Consider the following 27919-nt stretch of genomic DNA (forward strand, 5'->3'; position numbering starts at 1 on the left):
GTGTTGTTTTCTGGGGGAGACAACATGGGAAATAACCACTCTTCAAACTTGAACATTCCCTCTGGCTTGTTTGGTTTGCCCCTCTCCAGCAGAGAAAAGAAGCTGAGCTGCAGCACAGAGGGTAAGCCTTACACTTTATTTCACTGTGTGTATCATTTCAATCTGTTAAATCTTAGTTGAAAATTAAAAAATAAAAAAAAAAAATCCCATCTCTGGCTGCTCCCTCAGCCATGAGCAGGGGCGTTTTCAGGATTTTTGGAATGGGGTGTCACAGGGGAGATCAAGAACACAGCAGAGGTGCTGCAAAGGAATTCGGTGTAGAAAACTGGAAAAAAGACATGACTTACAGACTCATTTGTGGCTCTGGTTCTTGTTACAGAACCAGGACAAAGTGGTTATTATGTGACAATGTGATGATTATTATTAGTACTGCCAAAGTGTGGGCCAATGCCCCCTGGTGGGTTGTGAGGGTACTGCAGGTGGGCAACAGTAGTAACAGAAATTCAGTTTGAAGTTACAAGTTTGTACAGTTGCATATTTATATACATTTATTTATATAAAAAAAGTAAATTTAAACCGATAATAGGAGGAAGTAAGGTTGTGATAGTACTCTGACCTAAATTTAGCGAACCATAATGAAGTTTGTGTCCCAGTGGCAGGTGGGTCACACGTTGGCCTTATCTGTTTGTGTATGACTGGATAGCATTAAGAGTTTGCATTCAAAAACCTGTTGTTTTATATGTATATTGAACAAAAATTTCAAGGAAATTTATCACTTTCTCTTGAATTTTGATTAGAGTTTTTAGGTGGGCCTAAAAACTAGTACTCCTTATGTCGAATGACACTTTTCATAATCTTATTCATGATATAACTGGATCATTATTATTGCTATTATTATATAATTGTTGTAGCTTTAGCTATAATAATACAATTAATTTACAAAATAATAGGCAACTAAAGTGTTAAACTAAATAACACTGAGTACAAAGAGTAAAAACTGCATCTGAAATATAATGGAGTAAAAGCAGGAAGCAGAATAACATGGAACTACTTAGTTAAAGTAGAAGTAGTGCTTTAGTTCATATATCATATCTTTGGTGGGGGGCAGTTATGGCTTAGGTGGCCCTGGTCCTCCCCATGCCTCTCTTTTGGACACGCCTCTGTTCACATGCATGTTTTGATTTGGCAGGTCTTTAGACCACATGACCTTCCTGACACAACCATTTGTGTCTCCTACTGGGATCGTACTAGGAATGTTTCATGTGTTAGGTGAATGTATAAACCACCGTACAATGGAGCCTTAATGAATGCAGGGTTATTCATAGCACCACACGCAATTATCCCACAATAATATGAATTCCAGTCATGTTTTCTGGCTCTTTTTCATATACTTTTAATGTTAAACTTTGTACTTTCACATAAAACAAAAAAAACAACGCATTTTGTAGCTGAAACCCCTCTCCAGTGTCTTAGCCGTTTTCCCCACACCCCAATCAAACCAAACTTCTGTATTTGCTTTTTCAGACAGACAGGAAATGCCTGTTGCTCATATTGTTGCTATATTGAGGCCCATGTGGGCTGAGAGAGGTTAAAAGAGGCCACTTCATAGCTTCCCCAACACCCCCGAGGGGCTGATGAGAAACACACAAAAAAGCTTGTGAGAACAGACAAGGAAGTGACTGGTGGAGAACTAATGTAATCTCGAAGCAAGGAAAATATACAAACTGACTGTGTTTTCAAATTTTTGGTCCCACTATTGTTTCTTCCTTTTTCCTGTATTTATTTATGCCTCTATACATCTACACAGTTTGTTTTATTTATTTATTTATTTATTTATTTTATTTTCAATAGACTTTGGCGTCTTTTTTCACTTTAATCACGTACATATAAATATTCTGTACTTGCTATGATCGCAGAGGAATGCGTTTTAGAAATGCGCATATCCGCCGCTAGGTGGTGCCATTGTATCATATTGATATCGCTCTATGGAGGGAACCTATTAGAGGAATCAGCACTTCAGGATTGAACTGGCAAGTCAAAGTATGACTTCATTGGACTTTTGTGGACAAGCTGAACTACATCTTTCATCAGTGTCTTTCCCTGGATTAAGTCACAGCACTGGACAGAAACACTTGTTTCTGTTTAAGCATCCATTGTTCATTCTATGAAGCAGCTGCATGCTTATTCTGTAATGTAGTGCAAGTAGATCCTTATGTCTTTTTGCTTCAGGCAACAAATGTGACTGTCTAGTGACCGCTTATTGGGTTTTTCCTATATTTAAAAGCTTCATAGAACAAGAGGGTTTCTCTTTATAGGACTAATGGTACTTTTAAAGCATTTAAATCAGCAGAAGACCTGATAGCATCGGCCAGGCTGGTGTTTCAAATTACAATGAGGCGGAGGAGAGAAAAAAAAAGCAGAATTTGATTTGTTGTCTTCAGATCTCATGCATGTTTAGGTTGCATGCTGTATGTTTTACAGATTGCCTGTATTTTATATGCATATCAAAATAAGAATGTCCTGTGTGTGAACTTGTTCATTTCCCTCATTCATAACAAAGCTCTTGGGTGGCAAAGGGGGATTCAGTTAAACATTAAGCAGCGCCGAAATTATTTATGACCGCCCGGCTGTGCGTGAGCCTGTGACAGAGAGAGGTAAAAGAAGAAAGAATATGAAAGGCATTATCATTTCGGCAGTAATATTCGGTGCATATATATCACCTATTAATCATCTTCATTGATGGGAAGTCACGCTGTAAGCAGTCGCCATACATTTTTAATACTGATTTCAATTTTATAAATAGGTCCAGTCAGTTGGTTAGAGCTAATCCGTTTGCGGCTGTTCAGAGCAGTTCCCGGCTCTCATGCTGTGTGGTCTGTTTTCTGTTAAAACACTGGCAACAAACCCCAGATCTCCCTTATCGCAGCCTCAGCTTCCTCCTCCAAAGGTCAAATTCAATTATCTTTCCACTTTATTTTGCTCCTTGTCTTGTCTCTTCACTTCCAAACAGGGGAGAGGAGGTTTGGCTGCCTTCTGAACCGTGTGCTGGGATGGCTCCATAAATCTTGGGGTGAAAGCCTAATTTCAAGTACTGCGTTAAAGGGCCTACACTGTAGAAGGGGTTTGCATTTATATTTGCACGCTCACGAGTCAAGGTGTTGACAAAACGTAAAAAATGATTGAGTCTAAACTTGGATTGTGAGAGCTGCAGAAAGGAGAAAAACATCATAGGTCTGCTTTTTTTGCAAAGCGCTACACAACAATGCACCAACATGGATGCATACCTCGTCGAGGCGGAGTCCAAGCAGACTTAAAAAAAGTATAGTAAGGATTGGTTGTCCTCGATGTCCACAGCTGTCTGCCCACCAACACGCTATAATCCTGCCTTTCACCCTGAAGTATGCATTTGTTTTTGGTGCATTGTGGTGTAATGCCTCATGGATGAGTCTTGGCAGTCACAAAAACATCAACAGGACTTCAGCCTCACTTTCACCCTGTGATGATGGACTTTATGTCTCTCTATGACCTAAGTGTAACACTGCATAATACGTGGAAGTGCCTGAAAATGCTATCATACAGACAAAAGGATTTTGTTGTGCAACTTGTAGGCTAGCCTTGGAAAAGGGCCGGTACTGTGGAGCTCTGTCTTATCAATAAAACATAGAGAAAAGCAGAAGAAGCTGCACTCTAATTGATAACAGACACACAGTAATTATGTCTCTTGTTGTTGCTAATCCCCTGGGATATTAGATATACTTTAGGAAAGGAAGTTCTCATATTTACAAGCTCCAAAAATAGCCCTGTCATCCAGCACTCTCAGTATATCAGTGTCCTGTCTGAAGCAGGGGCCCTGCAGAAGTTTCCCACACGTGTCACATGAACGATGTCATGACGAGAGAGCGAGGGACAGAAAAAGAGGGTCAGGGAGTAGGAAAGGAAAGAGGGGTTGCTTTAAGGAGAGATAAGAAAAATAACAAGTCCAAAAAAGCCCACCAAATGATGCTAGAAGGGGAAGGGGGTTACGATAAAGGGTGTGGCTGGTGATTGACCCATTGGCTGCAGAGGGAGAACAGGAAAAGGGGCACAGATGGGCGGAAGCACTCAGCAGTGTAGAAGTGTTATAGGTGAACAGAGCGCCTGTGAAACTGACTCGGTTTTCCTGCTTCAAATAAGAGTTTACGCATTGGGGTTTTCTGGCAGCCACAGCTTCGTCTTTCCTCTCCTGGATAAAACAAGAACAAATTCCAGAGCTGCAGTCTTTACCTGTTACTGGGCCCTGTTGTTTACCTGAACATTTTAACTGCATACTGTACATTGTAACATCTCACAAGGTCCTGGACATGATATCCTCTTACAGAGTTCCTGCTGGTGCGTGCCTTTCCACGGCAGTCGTGTTTGATGTCTGACATGCAGTTTGTCTTTGGAGTTGGGCCTGCAGATAGCAGCTAGTGTCCAGTTCAGCACATTCCAGCTTTGCTAGATTTTGATGACAGTTGAATTAACAGTTACATTTGAATGTCAGATGCTGGCCACCTTTGTATGATTTAGAGAAAAGAAAATCGAAAATATTTTGTACAGGGGGGAAAAAATCCACACGTTACTCATGAAATCTACAAAAACACAAGATATGAGTAGCTAAATTGTATATATCAAGATTTCATCAGTTTCTCCAAATATTTTTGTTCAAAACCATGAGTTTACTTTGAATAAATCAAAGCGGTCCTTTGCCTTCACTCTGAAGTTTAGAAAGTTCATCATTCATCTGTCTTATTTTGCGATTAGAAACAAAAAAAAGTAATTCTCACAAAAAAAATAATCATTCTTGCACTTCTATGTGAGAAAGGTGTTTATTTTGGCATTGAAGTCTGATTGGGTCAGCCAAAACAAGATGATCTGAATCGCAGGAAAACTTTGGCTGCCCATTTGTCTTAGCGTCATGTTTGAACTACAGTCACAGTTTTGCAAATCTGTCGAGGAGCAATGTTTCACCACATACATCGTTTATTTTTCTTCTGCTTTGTCTGGAGAGACAGTGATAAGATGCAGATACCCGGCTAGCCAGTATAATTTTCTGTCTTCATATTTCCTGAAAAATTCTCTCTGTTTGTAGAGTATCAAATATATAGTTGTAAGAGAAACCTCTGTATAAACACCTGAATCACAGAACAAGAGGGGTGCCATGAGTTTTGTGTCATTTGCTGACTGATTTGATCATTTTTTATGGACTCACCATCCCTGATCTGTTATGTTGTGCATCTCACTCGTTGATCTTGAAGTTATATCTCAAGCAGCAGGAAAGAAAACAGCCTAAATGTGCTCAGTGAAGGGCATCCGTCCCAAACAGCATGGTCGCTAGCAGAAGAGTCAGTACGCACACCTCAGCTTCAAGCTGCACCATGGGAACTAGGGATGGATGACAGCTGTTTCCCTGGAGACCTGGACAATACAGGACCTGCTCTGTAATTAGCTACACCCACCCGAGTCAGCAGCGAGGCAGGGGGCATGCCTCAGCTCAAGATGTTTCTTTGACTACATGTTGCTGCTTTGTTTTAAAATAGTGGGGGGAAAAAACGTGCAACGAGGCAATAGGGCAAAAGACAAGGACATAGCAGCAGGAAAGGAAGCAAAATGGGCAGCTAAGATTACAGGTAAAATATATAAAAATGTGCTAAAATTGTTATTTTATTGAAAGCAGAATGATGTGATTCTCCATTGGACTTGAAACAAAGACTTGTCATGGACTGTATATAGACGTTAAACACAGCAACTGCAATGTGACCAAATGGTTGCAATGTCGTAGTTTGAAGACTTTATCATGAATCATTTGAAGATTGTCAATATTTTGTTGTTATAGAGCCAAATGTGACCATATTTGGACAGGAATGTGGACTTCTAAGTTATTTGCTCTTTAATGCTAGCAAAAGCATTAGCCTGATAGCATTAGCCTCACATAGACATAGAGATGTGCTAGATAAGTAACATCCAAGTAAAATGAAAATAAAATTTGACTCTCTGTTCATCTTACCAGATGATTCCTTTAAAACATGCTTTGGTTTTGTAACTGTAAGCATGTTTATATATCCTTTATGGAGATTGACTCAGTTTTGGAGTAAGCCTCAAGTGGCAATTTCAGGAACTGCAGTTTTTGGCACTGGTTTCCATTTTTCCTCACCAGAGGTCTCTGCTTGATGCTGCCATCCACTAAACATGTTGATGATATTAAATTTGCTAATTAAACTTTACCATTAAAGTAAAGATGTGCTAGTTGGCATGATATGTGTTATAAGACAAACTCGGGCCTCTTCATTTCAGGGTCAGTGAGCAGAGCTGCGGGACTTCAAACTGCCCTAGATACCAAAAAGAACAGCACGTTATTACTGAACCTCCGGTGCTGCTCGTGGCTTGAATTTCTTTTATGACAGTTGACACGAGTGACTCATGCACCCAGAACTAGGGAAGGAGAGGCCTGACTTATGTGCCCCCTGGAGTTTCATTTATATGTCCTTCATGGTGCACAGTCCAGTGGAGAACAAAAACTGCTTTGTGTTAGAGCCTCTGTTTTAGTTTGCTCAGATGTTTTTGATCGGGGATAATTTTTTTTGGAGGTGGTTAGAATACACAAACTGTGGTGAAATCACAAAAATAATAGGCATCTATCATCAACCATAAGGTGAACCCAGAGGGAGTTTTACTATTTTGATAACATTTAAAGCTCAGGCGCCGATAAATTAGGCATTGACCGGAGCAACAAAGTAGCTTCTACGACTTTTGACATGTGCTGAACACTGTATTTTTTTCTGCCTTGTATGGGAAATTTTCAGCAGAACAGCCTGCGTATCACTCCTAACCCCCAAGAGAGGGCCAGAGAAGGGGCAACTAGTAGAAAAACAGGAAAGCTAGAGTTACAGGGAGGTTACCCTACATGCATCTTATGTCTGTCATACTGTCTCTGCCTACAAACTGCAGAGCAATGGAAAGAGACGAGTGCTGAATGGAAATATGCAATTATGTAATGCAGTACCTGTAGCTGTCTGCTCCTCCATATGCCCATCTCCTTTTGGACTGAGACAAATCAGGTGGACCTTAATGGTCAAAGAAACACAATTCCAGTAAGCTGAGATGCAGTGCCAAATGTAAATAAAAAAGAATGCAGTGTTTCCAAGGAAAAAAACATAAGCCCACTTTTAAAATTCACAATAAAACACTTATAAAATGTTTAAACTTAGAACAGTTACTATTTTAAGAAAACAACAAGGTCATTTTCTATTGATGGCAGCAATATGTCTCAAACAAGTTGGGAGAGGGCCATGTTTACAACTGTATAGGACCTCCTCTTCTTTTAATAACTGTCTGTCATCTGGGAAGTGAGGAGATCAGCTGCTCAACTTTTGTGAGAGGAATGTTGTCCCATTCTTGTCTAATATAGGATTCTAGCTGCTCGCTGGTCCTGGGTCTTGTTGGTCGTATTTTTTGTTTCATGATGGGTCAAATGTTTTCAGCTGGTGAAAGGTCTGGACTGTTGGCAGGCCACTTCAGTACCCGGACTCTTCTACTACAAAGCCATGCTGTTGTAATAGGGGCAGTGTGAGGTTTGGCATTGTCTTGCTGAAATATGTAAGGTCTTCCCTGAAAAAGATGGAAGCATATGTTGCTCTATGACTTGTACTTGTGCCTTTCAGCATTGATGGTGCCTTTCCAGATGTGCCAGCTGCCAATTCCATAGGCATTGATTTCCCTTTATAGCAGAGATACTGGCGTTTGAACCGAGCACTAATAACAACAATTTCAAATTCGAGTCTTCTAACCACGGATCGGTTTTCCACTTTGCCTCAGTCCATTTTAACTTCGTTTACGTACGGCTTCTTTCTTTGCATGAAAGAAGCCGTATGTATTTCTTTGCATTACCTGGAAAACTGGGTTCACAGGCAGTGACTTCTGGAAGTGTTCTTGAACCCAGGCAGTGATTTCCACGACGGAGTGCTTTCATCCCTCTTTTCAATGCAGTGCCATCTGAGGTCCCGAAGATCACGGGCACCCAGTACCGATTTTCAGCCTTGTCCATTCCGCACAGAGATTTCTCCAGATTTTCTGAATCTTTTGAAGATATTTGACAATACACGATGAGATATTCTTTGCAATTTTATGTTCTGGGACATTATTCTGAAACTGTTGGACATTTTGTTCTTTGCAAATTGGTGAACATCTGCACATCTGCCTCACTAACACTCTTTTTTATACCTAATTGTGTCACTGACCTGTTGCCAATTAACCTAATTAGTTGTAAAAATGTTCTCCAGCTGTTTGTTTTTAGTACCACTTACTTTTACAGCCTTTCGTTGCCTTGTCCCAAGTTTTCTGAGACGTGTTGCTGGCATCAGATTCTACCAGAGATGAAATTTGTCTTATTTTTCTTAAAATGAAATCAGACTCATAGCAGTTTATTAATCCCACAGGGGGTAAATTGTTTTGTTGCAGGCATAAAAACACGAAAAATAGAAAATATAGACTCATAAGTCAAAGTAAGGCACTCAAAGCATAGTTTTAGATTAGATATTCCAAAGTTAAACAATACAATGTACAACAGTATAAACAAGATAATGTAAGTGGAAATAGTCCAGCCACAGGTTGGACGTAGCTTCTGGTGAATGTCCTCCTGTGGCTGTCCAGCGTTAGATGTTCCAGTATTGACAGTAACCTCTACCAGAGAGTCAGACTTCACAGCCACAACGTTACTGGCCTTGCAGATCAGTTTATTGAGTCTGTTGATATGCGCTACTGTCAATCTGCTGCCCCAGCACACCAAAGGACATAGGATGGCACTGGACACCACAAGAAATCCTGAGCAGATGTCAAAAGACCTCAGTCGTCTCAGAAAGTAGAGACAGCTTTGGCCCTTCTTGTAGAGACTCCATGGATGGATATAGGGGTCACTGGTGCTGTGGTCGCCCTCATGTCCACAACCTTAGCCCCTTTATCTTTTTATCAGTTTTAACATTTGATATCTTTTCTATTTTCTGTTATGAATAAATTGCGAGTTTATGAGGTTTGCAGATCATTGCATTGTGTTTTTATTTGCGTCTTACCCAATATCCCACTATTTTCAGGATTGGGTTTGACGGCTGCTGGCTGTTGTTCCTGTGTCTTTTGTTTTGTTTTTGACTTCATAGAAACTCTTTTTCTCGAACTGAGAGCTTAGCCAGGTTTGTCGCTGAACCTGGGCTTAGATCGACATGGTAATAATAGCAAAAGTATTTTGTGTCATAACCTCAGGGTCTGCCCTCGGTCATCGAGCCCTTTGTGGTCAAGGTTACTGGGGGAGCGGTGTGCAAACAAATGAAAGGAAATATCCAGCTCTAACTGTAACACACGAGCCTGTACGTCTCCTATAAAGTCCACATTATTCTGTCATGTCATTTAAAGCTTACCAGCACACTTCAGTGTTTCACGAACTGAACGCTCCACTTTTCAGGAACATTAACTTTAATAAAATGCTGCTCCGGCTTTAGCGAGACATTATATTACATGATCAACACATGAAAGGGAAACTACATAAAGAAATGGATTAAAATGGCAAAATGGTTGTAGCTGAAAAGTCCCTAAACTTGGCTGCTCAGCAGTTTAGTTCCCCTCAAACCACTTGAGTTTCTCTAATGAGATTGTGAATTCTTTTCAGCTGAATATTTGAGAGTGAATCAATTTAGAGGTTCGAATTTGGAACCCAGAAGGCAAATTCTGACAAGCCTTAAATTGCTTGGGAGGTAGTTTGCTTTTGAACGGTGTCATAAACTCTAATGATGTTAAGAGGCTTAATTGGAATTTTCTTAAATATAGGTTTGTTGTTTAATACAGACCACAAGAATTCACTGCCTCACTTTTGTAGCCCTCACAGGATTAATGTGAATATGGCATGGGACTTTACACAACTGCGGTGCAGCAGTGGAAGGCTGCGGGTTGACAACATCTACCCGACCTTTCAAAATATGATCCCTTAAAAATATATTTACGCTGCCGTGAGACCGGGTTGGTTATAAACGCACATATTTACACAGACCTCTGTTTATTGGGGCATTATTTACTTTTAATCTTTACGAGATCCCGTTTTATTTTTCACTGTTCTTCAACAATGATTAAAAATATATGGCTTTACCTCGTAAATTTTAGTGCTAGACAAAAACATCTCTTTCTGGAGCATGCCTGGCAGACTGTGTGGAGCGAGCCTGTGGCTGTTTGTGTGGAGTCATGTTAAAGATGACATAGACCTTGACCCAGGCATCAATAAGCCTTCCTGTTCCTCTTTAGACTGGAGACCAGTCTGAGCTGCGATGAGCCCTCTGACAACTGTAGTTTTCCACTACATCAAACAAGCTACAGTCTAGTAGATTAAAAGATGACTTCAGAAGGAACAAATTAAGATTATATGTCTGCGCAACACAGTGTGTGTGCTTTTGAAGACTTCTCCAACTTATATCGTAATGGAAATTTTTTGTAACGGTATGAATTTCGCATTAGGCAATACCTTAATTCGACCACCGTCTTGAGCCACACCTGAATCTGAAGACAGTGTGCGAGAGGCTAGAAGAAGTTCTCGGCCAAGAGTATTTCCTGCATCTCCTCTGGTGGTGCATCCGCTCCTCATCCCAGAGAACATCGAGACAATAGAACAGATGGAGGAAGAAGACTGTCTGTGCATCTGGTTAAATGCATTGAAAGGACATTTTTAGCAAGCCTCCCACTGACAGTGAGGCCTGAAACAACATGTTAGTGGAGCCATGACACAGCTCCATGTTTCACTACCAGAAATTAAAATTTAGTAAGATGTAGCAAATTTTTGTGCATCTAAAATGCTGAATAACATCAGATTTTGTTTTTCTCTCAGTGCCGCCTTGCTTCTGCTTCCATTGTCAGAGTAGCAGAGGTCATTTAAAGCTAAGGCCTGACATGTTACATAATGTCATGATTTAGACTCCCTCAATGGAAAATGAATCAGGAAATCCCCCATACCACAGTTACTATGTCCTTTACCATTATTAACATTACTGTGTCATCCACTCTTCACTTCCAGCTGTGGATTTTAGCCAGGTGTAGCCCACCTTTCAAGATTTGCATTCCTTTAACTGTCATCTTTCACCCCTTTCTTCATATATATGTATAATTAGGTTTTAGTTTTTTTAATTATATATAGATACCATCATTTTTAAAAAGCGCAGATTGTCAAACGACTGCATTACACTGCATCATCTTCTCAATTTACACCACTCGTCAGTGATTTACTACCAGTGGTGTTTTTAATTTACTGAAATGTGAAATTGCAGAAGTGAAACCAAGCATTTTGTCTTCTCGAGACTACCACAGCATTCAGTCTTATGATCTGAGGATTTTGCAAATTAAAACAGTCTGTGAGGGCACCAAGCACATGGCAAGAACTCCTCCTAAAATGGCTCCAATTAAAGGCAAATGCTGCACTGTTGCTTTGATTTATAAAACAAAACAAAAAACTTTTTCTTTCTTTTTTTTTAAACGTTGAATGTTTCATCATCTACGTGAGAGGCTTTTTACTGACACAATGGCCTTGGCAATAGTTGAACTCTTACTGCGTTTTTTGAAAAGCAGGTGCTTGACTCCAGTGGCCCGTTAAGAGTCGACCTAATGAAAAGACAGGAGGACACATTGGAAACAGATGTGAATGCACCGTAGTAGAAAACAGTGCACAAAAACAAAAAAGGTGACCAGAAAAACATTGTTGTATGAATGCGGCTTATTGTGCTGGCCCATGTGTGTTTGATGGAGATGGTTGTGTTCACATTGAAGGTGGGTATGACTCACTTCATCCATTAGATCAGTGGCTGGGGTTTGGACAGCAGCCCTCCCCCCGATACTGAGACCACCACACACAAACCTTCCCAAACAGCCATCTGCTCAGCATTTCTACACATGCCTTTGAATCTTTAAAGAGATTTAAAATACTGCAAATGTAACACTTTGCTGTCCAAGGACCAGTCACTGCGCTGCTCTGCATGGCAGCAGTCGTGCTGCCGCGGGCCAAGTTTCCTAGAGCAAACGAGGCATGTCTGCCCTCCTCCTCTGGAAACAACTTGATTCGCTGTAGGAGCCATTGAAATCACTGCATTACATATGCTTAATATCCCAAAGGGGGACCGTATGCGTTATTATGTATTTTAGAGAACACCGTTCCTCTAAAGATGCAGCTTTTCCTCTGGACTGTATGTCGCTTCAGCTGGCTTTGCTGGTGTTTTCCGCTCTGCATTAAACCACGTTCGCACCTCACACTCACTAATCACACCAAAATCTCAAAAGCTTGCCAGTGTGCATGGCTCCTTAGTGCCACAGGAAAGTGTAAATTGAAAGTCAGAGCTTAAAATAAATTTGATATGAAACAGCACATCACCTCCCCCCAGTTAAAGCACTTCTGTTTGATGGGCCAAATTGTGGTTTATGCCAGGTGTGCGTGATTAAGGTTGGACAGTGGTCTTTGAGTTAATAGGGAAATGAACAACAGTCTTACGTGTTAATATCTGATGTTCGGTTAATGCCACCTCAGTTTCTTCTTTGCCCCATGTTATAATTATTACACGCCTTAGAGGACTTTGTCACTTATAGTTAAACCAAACCATTTCCAAGTGTAATAGTGGTGTTTTGTCAAATTATAACACTGTTACCAAGGAGAATGTAATTTATGCCCCTTTCGGGACCACAGTTTTTTCACTACATTGATTTGGTTTAGATTTTTTTTTTTTAGCTCTTTAACAAAAATATGTTGCTTCATTGATTTTAGAAGCCACATCTATTTTTTTTTAGAATTAGGAGAAGGTCATAGTTTACTTAGAGTGTAACTGGCACACTAAAAACGACACTATGGGAATACACAGTGTGTTTACTCGTATGCAAAATCAAGTAATATGTATATCGCTACATACAAATACACCGCTCGGGCATAAAATTATGACACCCTGCCTGATATGGTCCTGGTCTCACTTTTGATTCAAAACTGCACTGACCCATTGAGACATGAACTCCACTAGACACCTGAAGGTGTGCTGGGGTATCTGTCACCAACATGTTAGCAACAGATCCTTTAAGTCCTGCAACTTGCGAGGTTGGGCCTCCGTTGATTGGACTTGTCTGTGCTGCGCATCCCAGAGAGATGAAGGATTGGATTGAGATCTGGGGAATTTGGAGAACAATTCAGCTCCTCAAACTCGTTCCTGTGCTTTTCGAACCTTTGCTGAACCATTTCTGCTGAAAGAGGCCACAGCCATCCATGAAAGGGTGTACATGGTCTGCAACAATGATTAGGTACATAGTATGTAAGTAACATCCACATGGATGGCAGGACCCAAGGTTTCCCAGCAGAGCATTACCCAAAGCATCACACTGCCTCTGCTGGCTTGTCTTCTTCCCATAATGCATCCTGGTGCCAGGTGTTCCACAGGTAAGTACAAACACCCATCCATCCACATGATGTAAAAGAAAAAGTCATCCATCAGACCAGGCCACCTTCGATTGCTCCACGGTCCAATTATGATGCTCACATGCATCATAATTGGACAGAGATCAGCATTGGGTACCCTGACTGGTCTGCAGCTAACTAATTTACATCCTTATATTTTCCAATTTTTCCACTTCTAACACAAACTGTTCACTTGCTCCCTAATATATCCCACCCAGTAACAGGTGGCATGATGAAGAGATAATCGGCGTCATTCACTTCACCTGTCAGTGGTCATAATATTATGCCTCACTGGTGTATATGACATTGAGAAGGGGCATGTGACAAATTAAAACAGTGACCTGATGCCTCTGTTATACTCTGGGAAGCAGTTTGCTGACATGCTTTGGGTCCATTTCTCAGTTATTCAGTGGCTAATTATCCAGTGTCAGTGGTCTCTTTGAGGATGACAATGCTTCCATTAAAAGGACACGAGGAGTTGCTGCATGACTTAATGAGCATTAAAGTTATGTAAATTATTTCTTATGGCCTTCAAAATTACCAGATGTCAACCCAAAATTGGACACCTGTGGCAGATTTTAGACTGATGTGTCAGATGACGTTCTCTGCTGCAATCATCCAAACACCAAATGAGGAAATATCTTTTGCAAGAGCGGTGTTTAATCCCTCCAGTTGAGAGTTGGTGCCAAGACTCATTGAAGTTATCCTGGCAGGATGTGGTGGCTCAGCACCTACTAAGACACTTTGTTGTTTTTTCCCTATAATTTATCATCCATTTGTATTAGGGCCCTGTGTGGAAAGATTGATGATGTCATTTTTTTAGGAAGGCAGTTTCTAGAAAGTGCATTTCCCCAAGTATCGCACAGTGGCGCTGAATATTTGTGCAGATGCCCCACTGTTTCTGCAATGATTGTGCAAAAAACGATCCTAAAAAGTACAGTTCTTTTTCTTTGGAGCAAAGTGAGCCTAGTAATCATGATGCTTTCATTAACACCCCGTAGTCTGCACTCACACAGTACATCAAGCATCAGGGGGAAGCAGCAGCACTTGTTACTGCAGCTCTGTTGTGTTTACAGTTAAAGCTTGATTGCAGAACTCATTGCAGCCTCATATTCACTTCCTTTGTTAATCCCTTTGCTGTAGCAACTCTTTCTTTTGGAGGCAAGGGTGAGGGCAGGGGGAATTTCACTTCTGCTTCGCTTCACCCCCTACACCATTCACCCAAGGCGCTTATAAGGAGCCACCATATCCTGCTAAAACAAACAGCATTGAGGAGCAAGAAACAAACGCTTTTGTCTTTGAGTTATATTTAGTTACAGTCTGCCTTCACCCAAACACCATCTCACACAGGGCTGCTTGCCCTCAAATAGAGTTAGATCAAATATGACCATGTTGTCATCTACCAGAAACCAGCAGCACTTCTCCCCCCCATCCCTTTGCAAATTGGATCATGTCAGCACAGTCAACCCGCACACATGAACCACCTAATTCTGCCATATGCTTTCCAATTAGTCACTGCCATGATGGTGACGTCTAGGAAGTATCATTTGCGAGCATAAATATTCATGCATTTCCATTTCTTCAAGAACAGATTCTGTTCATGATATTTGTCACACTACTGCTGCTGCTGCTGCACCTCGGGCTTCTGTAATGCTCATGCTTTCCCAGCTCCCCCTTCACTGATGGTCTGATTCCTACAAGCCCTGCAGGCCATGGCTCCTCAGAGAGCAGTGCGGTCCAGAAGACAGGAAACAGCTTGAGAGAAGCACAGCAGTCAAGGCTGTGGGAGGACAGAGGATAGGGTGGGGAAAAAGGGGATTTCCTCATACAGTGCTTGGACTTTTATCAAAAGTGTGGAATCCTTATCTGCCGTGCACTCTATGAGTGAGTGATAAAATCTGGGTCGCTCCCCTTGCCATTAGTGTGTATATTGCTTTAGGGATCTGTGATTTACAGTTTTGCTATCTATCAATCTATCTGTTAACTTTTTGTAGATTAATTCACCCCCACCCCCTGCCACTACTACCACCACATCCGTTAAACAGCCATGATGGAGTCATTTTATTGTTGCCAAACTTTCCAGCATGCAGTCATTATATGCAAATATCTCAACAGACTCTCCTTTTGCATCTCTATCAAACATACTGTTTGTCTTAAAGGCTACACGCCCTCCGGGGTTCATTATAGCGGTGATTAAATCACGATTAATTATTAAGAGGCTCTGAGATGTTTTTGAGGTGGGGGGGGGGGGGGGGGGGGAGAATCTATGCTCGCTGTGTCTTTAAAGTCGTGCAGAGGGGAGCCCGTACTAAAGAAAGGAGGGGGCTGCTGTGCGCCAGTTGGAGGTGTCTGCCTGTCGCAGCGCTTGCTGTTGACATTAAGAAGAGCGTGTCGGTGGTCCAGCGGGGAGGTACAGAGCGATCGGAAGGCACTGATACTAAAGACTGAAGCAGGTCCAGGCAAATACTCAGCAGACCCGTGATACATGGATGGACAGAGAAGCACTGCAATCGGGATTAAGTTGTCAGCCGGCGCGAGAAATTTCTGGATATAATGGGAAATTCAACACCTAAACCTTTGATAGGTGAGGCTCATTACTGATTTATCATTAACGAGGCTGGTAATGTTTACACAAGATAGGGTGTCTGTGCGGAACGGTTTGATACCCAGTGATACACATGGCTTGTCCTACTTGTGTTCGCTCTGCGTACAGACGCGCTTCCCATCACGGGGGCGCAGAGCGTGATTCCCAGGGAGCGAGTCCAAGCGAGCGCTCCAGCAGCAGCAGCAGCAGCCGCGTTTCTCCTCATAATCACTTTGAAGGCATCATTTACGAGGTTTATACAAAGGGATGTGGCCTCAAAATATTGAGAGCATTAGCATCGAAAATACTCAGAAAAGTGACTATTTAAGCTAATGCTGAGGATCTGATGCTTGGGCATTAATAAACTGCAGCTACATAAATAATATGGCAGTTATTTAGCTCATAAATAACTACAGAACATACAGTGAGGAAGTGGGTAACCTGCCCTTAGTTATATTTCTGCTTGCAAATTAGTTGAAAATACAACACTTTGCACATTAAATTGATTTAAATTTTAAGCTTTTTATTTATTTATTTTCATTTTTTAGTGTCACCATTGCTATGATAAACAAGGATTGAGCTTTTTTTTTCTTTTTACTTCCCGTTTCCTTTTTTTCTCTTAATGTGTGGCACTAACAGCAAATATCAGGCTGTTTATTTGCCTTAGATTCTGGTATGATTACAGACTAAAATCACCAAGGGCATGCACTATAAAGACACATCAAGAAGCAAAACAAGAAAAATCACCACAAACAGTAACTGAACAAATATGAAACTAGGCCACATTCTTAATATATGCAACTATATTTGCTAGTGATGGTTTCCAGTATCTCCGAGTATCAGAGGTGTTTTATGTAAAGTACAGTCTCAAGTGATTGCCAGTGATTTGCATGTGGGTTGATTGTCAGCCCCTAGTTTTTGAATAAAGCTGCTGTAATGAGCTCTCAGAATGCCTCCTTCTGAGCCACTTTATGGTGACACCTAGAGCACATTACTTGATAATCAGTTCCACATATCACTTTGATTTAATGTCTGTCACCCTCCCACGCCCCCAACAGACCCACTCACTGGCTAAACGATGTGGTTGCTGCCAGAGCAGCTGAAGTGGGGTTTGGCCTGAGAATGTTTAGTCATAGAAAAACAGGAGCAGCCTGGATCCTATTAATGTTTTAATCAAATATCTGCATTTATGCACTCCATATCACAGAGTATATCTTCTCGTCGCACAGAGTTATTTTGTTGGCTTTAGAGGTGATTACCAGGAAATTCATATGCATAACTGATAAAGATAGAAGAAAAAGAAAAGACCCTGAAATTCCCTTAAAATCCACATTGTCTTGCTCACTGAATCATTTACAATGTGATGAACACATACATCTGAGACATATGAGTGACTAAAGAGCCTGATCATCTCGTGGCCAAAGATAACTCTGACGAATACACATAATCAGATTTACTATCAAAAAGCTCTCTTTGGCACGGCAGTTTGTCTTGTGAAGTCTTATGATTGCATTTATTTGCGCTTTTTTCCATTCATCAAGAGCAAGACAACGTTCCCATGCCCCAACTCTTCTCTAAAGCCAACTGATTCATGTACGGTAGCAGATACTGAATATGCTGTATGCAAGGAATTTGTCTGACGGCAATAACCTCCACCACCACATTAGCTGAACTAAAAAAAACAAAACAATTTCTGATCAGCTGCCTGGACTTTGTTCACTGTAAAATGGCTCCAGCTCAGATTAGATAGCACAGATTTCTGATTTTGAATGTTAATTTAAGCTTCTTTCCAGAAAGCTGCAGATGACTTAGAAATGAGTGACAGATTGAAGGAATAACCAGTGGACAGAATCAGTCAGAACAGAAGAGTGGACGGCATTTTTTAATGCGCTGGTCCAAAAGGTCCTATAGCTGTTCTCTTGGGTTTATTTCTGGTGGCTATGAAGGCCATAGAATACCTCGCAGTGACCCATTGTGGCTGTCTTCTAGAGGGACTGATGACCATTTTTTAAATATATTCCCCCACATGGTGTCGTGATTAGGACAGTGGGCTGCGTTGTTTAACATCCTGGTCCAAAAGGTCTTACAGCTGCTCAGTTGGGTTGAAATCTGGCGGCTATGAAGGCCATAGAATACCATGCACTGATCCAATGGATCAAAGCTATGACCTCATTCTAACACTAGCAAAGTAGTTTTGGTGTGGATTGTTTCAGATGGTAGGAATGAACAACTAGAGTGAATGCTAAGCAGAGGATTCGCTTGTTAAAAGATGCTTCAAAGATGACTCTGCCGAATGGTGGCAGGTTTACTAAATGGCATACTGACATTTTGAAAGATCACTGGGTACTTATTTTTCAGAAATAAGTACCCAGTGATCTCTGTGGCGCCAATGTAATGTGTATTCATGAGAGAAACCAGCTAGGGCTAACACAGACCTTGCTGTGAGCTGTCCCTTGCTGCATGACCTGTTGTGCTATGCCTTTCATCTAATAATGGCAAACAAGTGTCTATATCAGGCTTGGTCCTTTAACTGCAGACTCCCACTATGTCACTCTGTCAGCAAGGCAGATGAGCTGAAGGCCTATAGGCTAAGCCCCAACATAGTCCGGCCAACTCCATTTGACCAAAGTATATTTTACTCTTTCATAAGCTAAATTCCTAGAGTGGAAAGGGAAGGGGCACCAGCACATCATTTGAGATGTTACAGATGTTCTTGCTGCTGCTTCATAGTTTAGAATATAATCAGTGATAATGTCTAATTTAGGAAATGTACTGTGGAACATTTCACTGAGTTATTGTCTTTTTCGCTGTGAATTTTAAACAAATGTAATCACTCTGCGGCCCCGGTGGACTGTAGAAACCCAGCATCCCTTTGAAAATTGAATCTGAGCCAATCTATACCTTAAACAATAATCTAAAGCTTTAATGCCATTTAATAGTTAACCCAACCCCCCCCCCCCAGCTCTCTCTTAAGCTACTTTATGGTTTGTCCTGTTTGATTCCTGAAGATTGTTAATTTGTTTTGCTCATAAAGAAATTCCTTTCCCCAGAAGGGCATTGACTCCTATGAAGATGAGATCAAAGATTAAGCTTTTTTTATTTGGGTATTTCTATACTGACTAGGCACTGTGTGATTCATCCCCCACTTCTGAAGATAACTGTGGAAGAATCAAAGGGGCTATTCAGGGATTTTAGGCCACGGATGTGTGTACCTCATAAATAGGAGGAAATCTTAAAATGATTTTTATTATTCTCTCTCTCTCTAGATATATATGTATATATATATATATCTATCTATATATATCTATCTATATATATCTATCTATATATATATATATATATACATACATATATATATATGTATATATATATATATATATATATATATATATATATACATACATATATATATATGTATATATATATATATATATATATATATATATATATGTATGTATATCTATCTATCTATATATATATATATATATATATATATATATATATATATATATATATATATATATATATGTATGTATATCTATCTATCTATCTATCTAGATAGATAGATACGTGTGTGTGTGTGTGTGTTTATGTTAGTTTTAACCAAGCCCACTACTTTTTATGTTTCCCGGTGGTGCGTGGACATGGTTTTGACTAAATTTACAGTATTTCATTTTGAGATATAAATACCCCTTACGGATGTGGTGAGATGACTGATTTGGGACAGTTTGCCTTTTTATACTGTAAATATGGACTACATGCTAAAAGAAACTCCTTGTTGGGAAGAGCAGAGAGTTTTTAAAAACTTATTATGGGGAATAAAGTATGCAACTTACCTCTGCCCTCTAAACCAGCTGTCACTGGCCACTTTTAAACAAGCTATTTTATCATAATACACACACACACACACACATGTATATGTATGTATGTATATATATATATATATATATATATATATATATATATATATATATATATATATATATACATGTATATATATATATATATATATACATGTATATATATATATATATATATATATATATATATATATATGCGCCGTGTGTCCTGACCTTGTCTGAGTCATACAAAAGCGGACATGCTGTTCACATACCATGTTATTCTCCATAATTAGCAGGCTCTTTATTGCCTTTCTTCTCTATTGTACCTCTTTTCTCTACTAGTAGATACAACTCTGCAACCCCGCCCAGTGGCTACTCGGCAGTACTACACCCTGCCTAACAATGGGGCAGCTGTTGAAAGAAGAACATCTGCTCCCCCAGTCAGTATCAACATGGAGTCACCTCGCTTTCACCCACACGCTAAAGGCAAGAACATCAGGCTGGATGGGCAGCTTCGGCGTGCCACCCGTAAGAACAGTTTCTGCAACGGCATCACTTTCAGCCATCGGCCTGTGCACCTTTATGAAAAGGTTTGTTTTCTTTCCTTAATTAGTTTTGAGACTTTTTAAGGAGGTATTCATTTAAAGAATCAAACTAAAAGGTTGTTAAACTGTGTTATTCAGGTGCGTCTTCGCTTGACTGGTGTGCACACTGGATGGAGTGGAGCTTTACGTTTTGGTTTTACTAGCTTGGATCCCAGTGAGTTAGCTGCTGCTGATATCCCCAAGTATGCTTGCCCAGACCTGGTGACTCGACCCGGTTACTGGGCCAAGGCTCTGCCCGAGAGACTGGCCCTGAAGGACAACATTTTGGCTTTCTGGGCTGATCGCCATGGAAGAGTTTTCTATAGCATCAACGAAGGCGAGCCCATCCTCTTTCACTGTGGACTCAGCATCGGCTGTCCACTGTGGGCCATCATAGATATCTACGGCATCACTCAGGAGGTCACACTGCTTGGTAAGCATCTTCTTATGTTGTTGTATTCTCACCCTAATCAAATGCTTATGTTTTTTGTTGGGACTGCAGCTGAGTGAGGCGAGCCGCAAACTTTTTGGAAAAGGATGAAAATAACTTTACTCAGCTTCATCAGTCAGCTAGAACGTTTTAACTGCAGTGACATATTTTTATGGTTTTTAACATATTCACAGCAAATTCAAGCAGCTTCTTGGGAGTTCTACAAAGCCCTGCAGCACCACAGGATGAGTTTGTAGGAGTAGTTAGTTTGTAGTGAGTAGTCGGTTCAGCCTGAGCACTTCAAACCACTCTTCTTCTCCTCCTTTAACACTTTCTTACTATCAGTTTCCTGCACTTTATTACATTCTCCCTTGACTCTGCCATCATTTCCATCACCCTTTCCCCCGCGCTTCCCTCTCATATGTACTGGGTGTGTTTATCTTCAGTCTGACAGGAGCTCTGGCCTTGTTTGGTCAAGTCGGCAGATCCCAGGAGCTTTGGTAAGGGGCCAGTGTGCTCAACTGCTCCTGCATCACTAGAAATAGTAATAAAGGAATGCATCATAAGTCAAAGGAGGACTACTAGCGGCAGACTTGTTTATATCAGTCTCTAAAACAGACAATTTCAGCTGTGCTGTGGATTCTCTGCACGGACTGCGGCCGTTTAGAGAGCACATGATGGCAAAGAAAGGAAATGAAATAGGGAGGCAAATAAAATATTGAATGACACACGAGCTCAGGACCAACAGAGCTTATTTGTTCTGAGAGGGAAGGTTTATTTAACGGCACAACAAACATCATAACAAGAGCGGCGTATGAAGGGCTCTAAGCACAGATGCTTAGTCTAGCTCTCTTTGGAGTGTCCGTCAAGAGGATTTATCAGAAAGGATGTCAGCAAACTGTTGTTGCTTACTGTGTGAAAGTCATGTTTGATTTCTTATTTCAAAGCTGCTTGCTGTCAGCAACGGTAAGAATAAGCATTAAATACCACCACAGATAGACAGAAGTGTTTTTGCAGAGATGTCATATATGCCAACATGTCTTTTTTTCTCTGTCTTTTTTTAACATAATGCTCAAGGCGAGAATTGCTTTGCACTGCTAAAAAATACAGGAAATCCTCAAAAACCTTAATGTACTACTTTTTATAGTTGTTTATTAATGAGCAATATGTCTGAAACAGGTCCATTTATTTGTTATTATTTTTTGTTCGTTCTCTTTATAGCTAAAAATACCAATTATTGCATGATTTCAAAATCTTAAATCTAAATATTTTCTGTTGTTTTATTTTGAAGCATTTATTGCTTGAAAGAAAACAACTGAAAAAGTCAAACTTGTATTAAGGGCCTTGTTACCATTGTTTTCCTATAAGAATTCCCACAGTATGTGATAATCAGATCAATTATTGGGTGCTTACCTCACCAAAAAAACCAGCAACCAAAAAAGCACATTGCAAAGACATCAAAGTGTCTGCAGCAACACAAGTAGGATCCCAGGGCTTACTGCTTTCATGTCATAGTTTTACTATGAAAAGGAATTCCTAGAACAAAGAGAAAAGGAACACCGAGAAAGGAAGTGACCTGAGCTTATCTGGGAAGGATCATGTAATTCTATGTCCAAGTCACGTACTTGCTTTTCCATATTTTCCACCACAGACAGCACGTTTGCTGAGAGTGTGGGATCCAGCTGCCTGAGTGCGGCCCGTCTGAGTGCCTATCTCCCCCAGAGTAGCCACGACTCAGCCAATTACAGCAACAATCAGTTGGAAAACAACCAGGCGGCTGCTGCCAAGATGGCCAACCTCCAGCTCAATAACTACACTCAGCTCATCCCCTGCTGCTCCTCCACCTCTTCCTCCTCCACATCATCCTCATCTGCTTCCACTGGATTCATTGTCCCAAGGGTGGTCCGGGGTCTCTCTTCTCCGCTGGACAATGATTTGCACTTTCACCTCATCCGTGGCTCTGATGTAATACTCTCTGCAGACCGTTCAGCTGCTTGCATTCATTTTCTGGACAGCAGTCGGACTCTGGTGTTCACTGACCGGCCCTTTCACGTGGGTGAGACTTTGTACGTGGAGGTTGGCCACCTAGGCCTGCCATACTTTGGGGCGTTGTCATTTGGTTTAACATCCTGCGACCCAGCTAATCTACATGCTGGGGACCTGCCAGCAGACCCTGAAGTTCTTCTGGACCGCAAAGAGTATTGGGTGGTGCACCGGGTCTTCCCGATGCCTTGCTCTGGAGACGTGCTCAGCTTCAGTCTGCTGCCCAGTGGAGAGGTGCACCATGGGGTGAACGGAGTGGGACGTGGCAGGCTGATCTGTGTGGACTCCTCTCAGGTCCTGTGGGCCTTTTTCACCCTGCATGGGGCTGTTAACAGACTCAGGATACTTGGTACGTGTATTTAAAGCAGCACACAATCGATATCAAGAATCGAACCCCGATATTTATTATTCCTTTTTCACTGTAATTCCAAATGTCCTTGAATTTTACTAAGGTAATTAATCCACTTAGATGAGAAGGAAAACCAGAAAGAAAAACAAAAAGTACTAAATAAAAAAGTTACAGGTCTTAGGTAATACCACTGCATTACATAAAACAGATTGCAATGTTTCGTAATGTGCCTCGATTGATGTCACTTGAGTCAGTGTCATTCAGGGCTAAGGACTACTAGCATGGAGATGAAATAAATATCTAAGGGTAAGGAGTTTGAAAGAAGTTGCCAGACCTCTGTAGCTTACTCCTCATCCCTTTGAGGCTGCCAGTTCCAGACTACATTACCATAGACTGTAGGGACTTGCCCACCACAACTTCACCAGTTTGTTTGCCAGCATGCATTTGCAGCCCTGACTTTAGCAGTACCCAGGGTTAGATGAAATAAATTATTTTAAGTTAGAAGTTATCACCTAATATTAGCAAGCTTGGTGAGCAAGGTATACCCATATGTCTATGGACTGTGGTGGTGCATCGGACAGGCACTTGCTCTTTGGTGCCCACATAAAAAAGAGATTACTAGAACTTCACTCACTGAAAAACCTAAACTAGATTTCTTGTACTGTCTGCAAGCACAATTATTTCAGTTCACTTGTATTTATAAAGTGCCAGATCTTAACAACAGTCACCTTAAGGCACTATTGTAAGGTAAAGACCCTACAATATTAGAGACAGAATCCTAATAATCAGTCGGCTCTTGGCGACAGTGGGAAGGAAAAAACTCTCTTTTAACAGGAAGAACCAAACTTAGGGAGTGGCAGCTATCTGCCATGCCTCATTGGGGTTGAGCTGAAAGAAAAAAAGAAAAAGACCTCATAGGGAGACAGGACTAAAAACACACTTTGGAGAGAGAAGACAAGATTTAATGACATACAGCACTGGTGTATAAACACATGGGGAGTGGAGGAGAATAGCTCCAACATCCTGAGCTTATAGCAGCATAACTAAGGGATGATTCAGAGTCACCTGATTCAGCCCAAACTCAAAGCTTTATTATAAACGAAAGCTTTAAGCCTAATCTTAAAACTAAACAGGGTGCCTGTTGCCTGAGTCCAAACTAGGAGCTGGTACCACAGGACAGGGGGCTGATAGCTGAAAATGCTGCCTCTTATTCTACTTTTAGAAGCTCTAGGAACCATAAATAAGCCTTCCCTCTGAGAATGAACTGCTCTATTAGGATAAAATGGTATCATGAGGTCTTCAACATATGGTGAGACCTTATTTTTAAAAGCTTTGTATGTAAGCAGATGAGTTTTAACTTCAATTCTCAGTTTAACTTGTAGCAAGCGAAGAGAAACCAATATCGGAAAAATATGATCTCTCTTTCTCGTCCCTGTTAGTATTCTTGCTGCAGTATTCTCATCGACTGAAGGTTTTTCAGTGAACCTTCAAAACAGTCAGATTGTAATGAAATATAACAGTTTTTCAGCGTCACTCTAAGAGACGGTTTTTCTAATTTTAGAGATATTGTGCATATGAATGAAAGCAGTCATACATATTTGTTTAATGCGCACGCAGAAGGACAAAGATAGACTCAATTTTGTCTGAATCTAGGAGAAGAAAATTACATGACATCCAGTCCTTTACGTATTTAAAATGCGCCTGTTGATTAACTAATTTATTTGATTTGTCATCTGACGTCACACATAAATAAAACCAGGTATTGTCTATTAAGCAAAGAAAATATATGCCATATATTCTAATAATATTGCCTCAAGGAAGCACTCATAACATAAAAAGTAGTGGTCCCAGCACACAACCCTGTGGAACTCCATAATTACCTTTGAAGTCTTGTTCACATGCACAAATAACTCCACAGCTGGGCATATTGTCAGTGAGGAATTTGCATTAAAACTGTGTCACAAAACATCAACAGCAACTCCAAAAAATGGTTAAGGACTCCATTTACAAGTACAGTGTAGCAGATAGCCACCTGCTAAGCTTGTCAGTTTTATATTAGCTGCTACTAGCAAAAGACACATCTATTGTAATCAAAGACAAAAAGACTCTTTGGTACACTTTATCTTTGATTTAGTTTACCTCAAAATTTTTGGTCTGGTTCTTTTATAAACTTGTTTACGTTATGTTTGAAAAAACTGCATTAAAGAGAAGGCACAAAAATAACAGAGATATCATGTGATCAAAGTTCCTCTTGTTCAGTCATGACTGAGAAGTTGCCTGTTGTTTTCCCACTCAGCAAATAGGTTACGCCTTTAGCCTGGGCATGTGTCATTTCCCGTGTTTAGTTTTTTTGTAAGCGTATTCATTTGGCCTGAGTGAATTTCCAGCTAATCCCCCAACAGCATGCCCTTACTTGTTTCACTGACTCTCAATGTCCAAAGTTTAAAAAGGAAACAACTTTTAAAGTCACATGTCTCTTGAAACAAGCAGACTAATGAACAAATCCATGCAGAGAGGGAAGTGAAGTCTATAGTTCTTGCCCTATAATCTCCAAACAAAATGAGTGTGGGAGAGTAAAAAAAAACTATGTGATACCTCTGGTTCTTCTGTGCACAGTGATACTGTCTGTGGCATGCAGTTCTGTATATGTGGAGACAAGCTTATGTAATGTACAGAACAAGAGTGGCATCAATCTTCATATTCATCTCTTTGACACAAAACAAATGAGCATATTTCCGTAAAATGTTTTGCTATAGTACTAAAATAATGAAAGTCTATTCTAGCCCCTACAATTCATTTTTTCCCAGGCTGAAGGAATTTGAAGGCATTTGAATAGTTTATGTCTATGTGAGCTTGTTCAGCCTTGAGCTGTGACCTCTCTGTCCTAGTCTAATTTTTAACGGTTTCTGATCCCCCGATTTTCTCCTAAAAAAAGAAGAAAAATCAGTCCACGAAGGACACATGCATATCTAATCTGACTGGTTAGACATGGTCAGAATAAATCCTAAATCTCTAGTGTTACTGTCAAACATTTCAAGGGCACATTGCCCCAGAACATACCAGCTACACAGCTCAACTTTAAAAGCCACTACATGAGTCCAATTATATGGAGTTTGTTCATGTGTATTTATATTTGCGACACAGGAACACTGCAGTCCAGTCCTCCTTCTACATCCCCCACCACTTCACAGAGCAGCAGCCCAGATGACAGTGACTCAGACCTGGCATTCAGTGTCAACAGATCCTCCTCTGCCTCTGAATCCTCTCTGGGTAAGTTGCCAAATGTTGACAACATACCCAAGGCTACAATGTATATAGAAACCCTCTCAAGATCACTGTAATATGGGTTTGTGTGGGTTCTTGTATTATGTATAACCAACAATCAGTTGATTAAGCCCCAGTAAACTCTGCTGCTGTATTAAGCATTGATAATTTAGCAAATCTTTAGGTCTCAGATTAAGACTGGCTCATAAATTAAAAAGGCATGTAAAAGTAGACATAAAACTAACTCATTCACAAATGAATAAAAGCAGTAGTAGTGCTGATCTGAACCTGGAATTTTCTTCCTATAACAACATGACCAAAAGGTATCTGTCTGCATGCACCCGTGCTGCTCTTTTTAAAAATACCCACATATGTTTTCTTGCTTTTTCTCCAGTGACTGCTCCCAGCTCGCCTCTCAGTCCTCCCACCTCTCCGGCTCTCACTGCCTCAGAACTGCCCTCTGCAGGAAAAAACGGAGAATGCACCGTTTGCTTTGACCAAGAGGTTGACACAGTCATCTACACCTGCGGACACATGTGCCTGTGCAACGACTGTGGGCTCAAGCTGAAAAGACAGATTAATGCCTGCTGTCCGATATGCCGGAGGCCTATCAAAGATGTTATCAAAACATATCGGCCGTGATGGCTCAAAAGTTCAAACAGGTGAGGTGACTTCCGCTGTGGGATACCACCTGTTGCTCCTTCTCAGGCTTTGCTGTACATGTGTACATGGATCTTGATCCCAACTGGAGATTAGCCACACTAGGACATAACTGTGCCTATCAGATTTTATATCTTGAGTCAGACTGAACTGTGTTGAGGCTCATTTTTAATACACAGTATCCATACATGAGCACCTGGATTCTGGCTATGAAAGAAGAGATGAAACCCGTGCTCCCATTTTGTGTTTCCCATGTGATGTCACATCTATTCGTTGAGCAGAAAAAGCCTCTCCTGAATATCTCGTTTGTCATCGTCATCGTCCTAGAATTATGTGTGCTTTAGCAGAATATGCGGACCATCGTCTATGACTTCTAGTGCCTTAGATTTTTGTCACATAATGTGTCCAAGTAATTATACTAACAATCCTAGCCATATTTCCAATGTACAGTACTGAAAGTTTGTGGTGGGAAAGGGCACAGAATTTATGCAATAAAAGTTGTAGTAGTAGGTAGAAAGAAGGTTCTAGTAGTATATATGAGTGTGTTGGAATGGAATGTTTGAAAAGTGTAACAGAAAGGACCCGGCTTTGCACAACGTGAGATTAATAAAATGATTTAAGTGTGTTTAAGTGTGTCGCCTTTCTTATTAACACTTATACAGAACTTTAAAAAGCACCCGTGATCTGATGAGGTT

At 40.7% G+C, this 27919-nt stretch overlaps 1 protein-coding gene across 2 annotated transcripts; it reads left to right on the forward strand.

Annotated features, from left to right (window-relative positions):
• The first annotated feature begins 15789 nt into the window (after positions 1 to 15789).
• On the forward strand, positions 15790 to 27843 carry neurl1b (neuralized E3 ubiquitin protein ligase 1B). Of its 2 annotated transcripts, none has more exons than XM_063491355.1 (6): positions 15790 to 16052; positions 20240 to 20484; positions 20578 to 20911; positions 22560 to 23300; positions 26445 to 26570; positions 26959 to 27843. In XM_063491355.1, the coding sequence occupies exons 1-6, from the start codon at positions 16022 to 16024 to the stop codon at positions 27204 to 27206; spliced, it is 1725 nt and encodes a 574-aa protein (XP_063347425.1). In that variant the 5' UTR covers positions 15790 to 16021; the 3' UTR covers positions 27207 to 27843. The 2 variants fall into 2 exon arrangements, with proteins under 2 accessions (XP_063347425.1, XP_063347416.1); XM_063491346.1 differs by having other exon boundaries at positions 15791 to 16052; positions 20237 to 20484.
• Positions 27844 to 27919: the final 76 nt, after the last annotated feature.

This window comes from Pelmatolapia mariae, linkage group LG2 (assembly GCF_036321145.2).
Source record: "Pelmatolapia mariae isolate MD_Pm_ZW linkage group LG2, Pm_UMD_F_2, whole genome shotgun sequence".
NCBI classification, from domain to species: domain Eukaryota; kingdom Metazoa; phylum Chordata; class Actinopteri; order Cichliformes; family Cichlidae; genus Pelmatolapia; species Pelmatolapia mariae.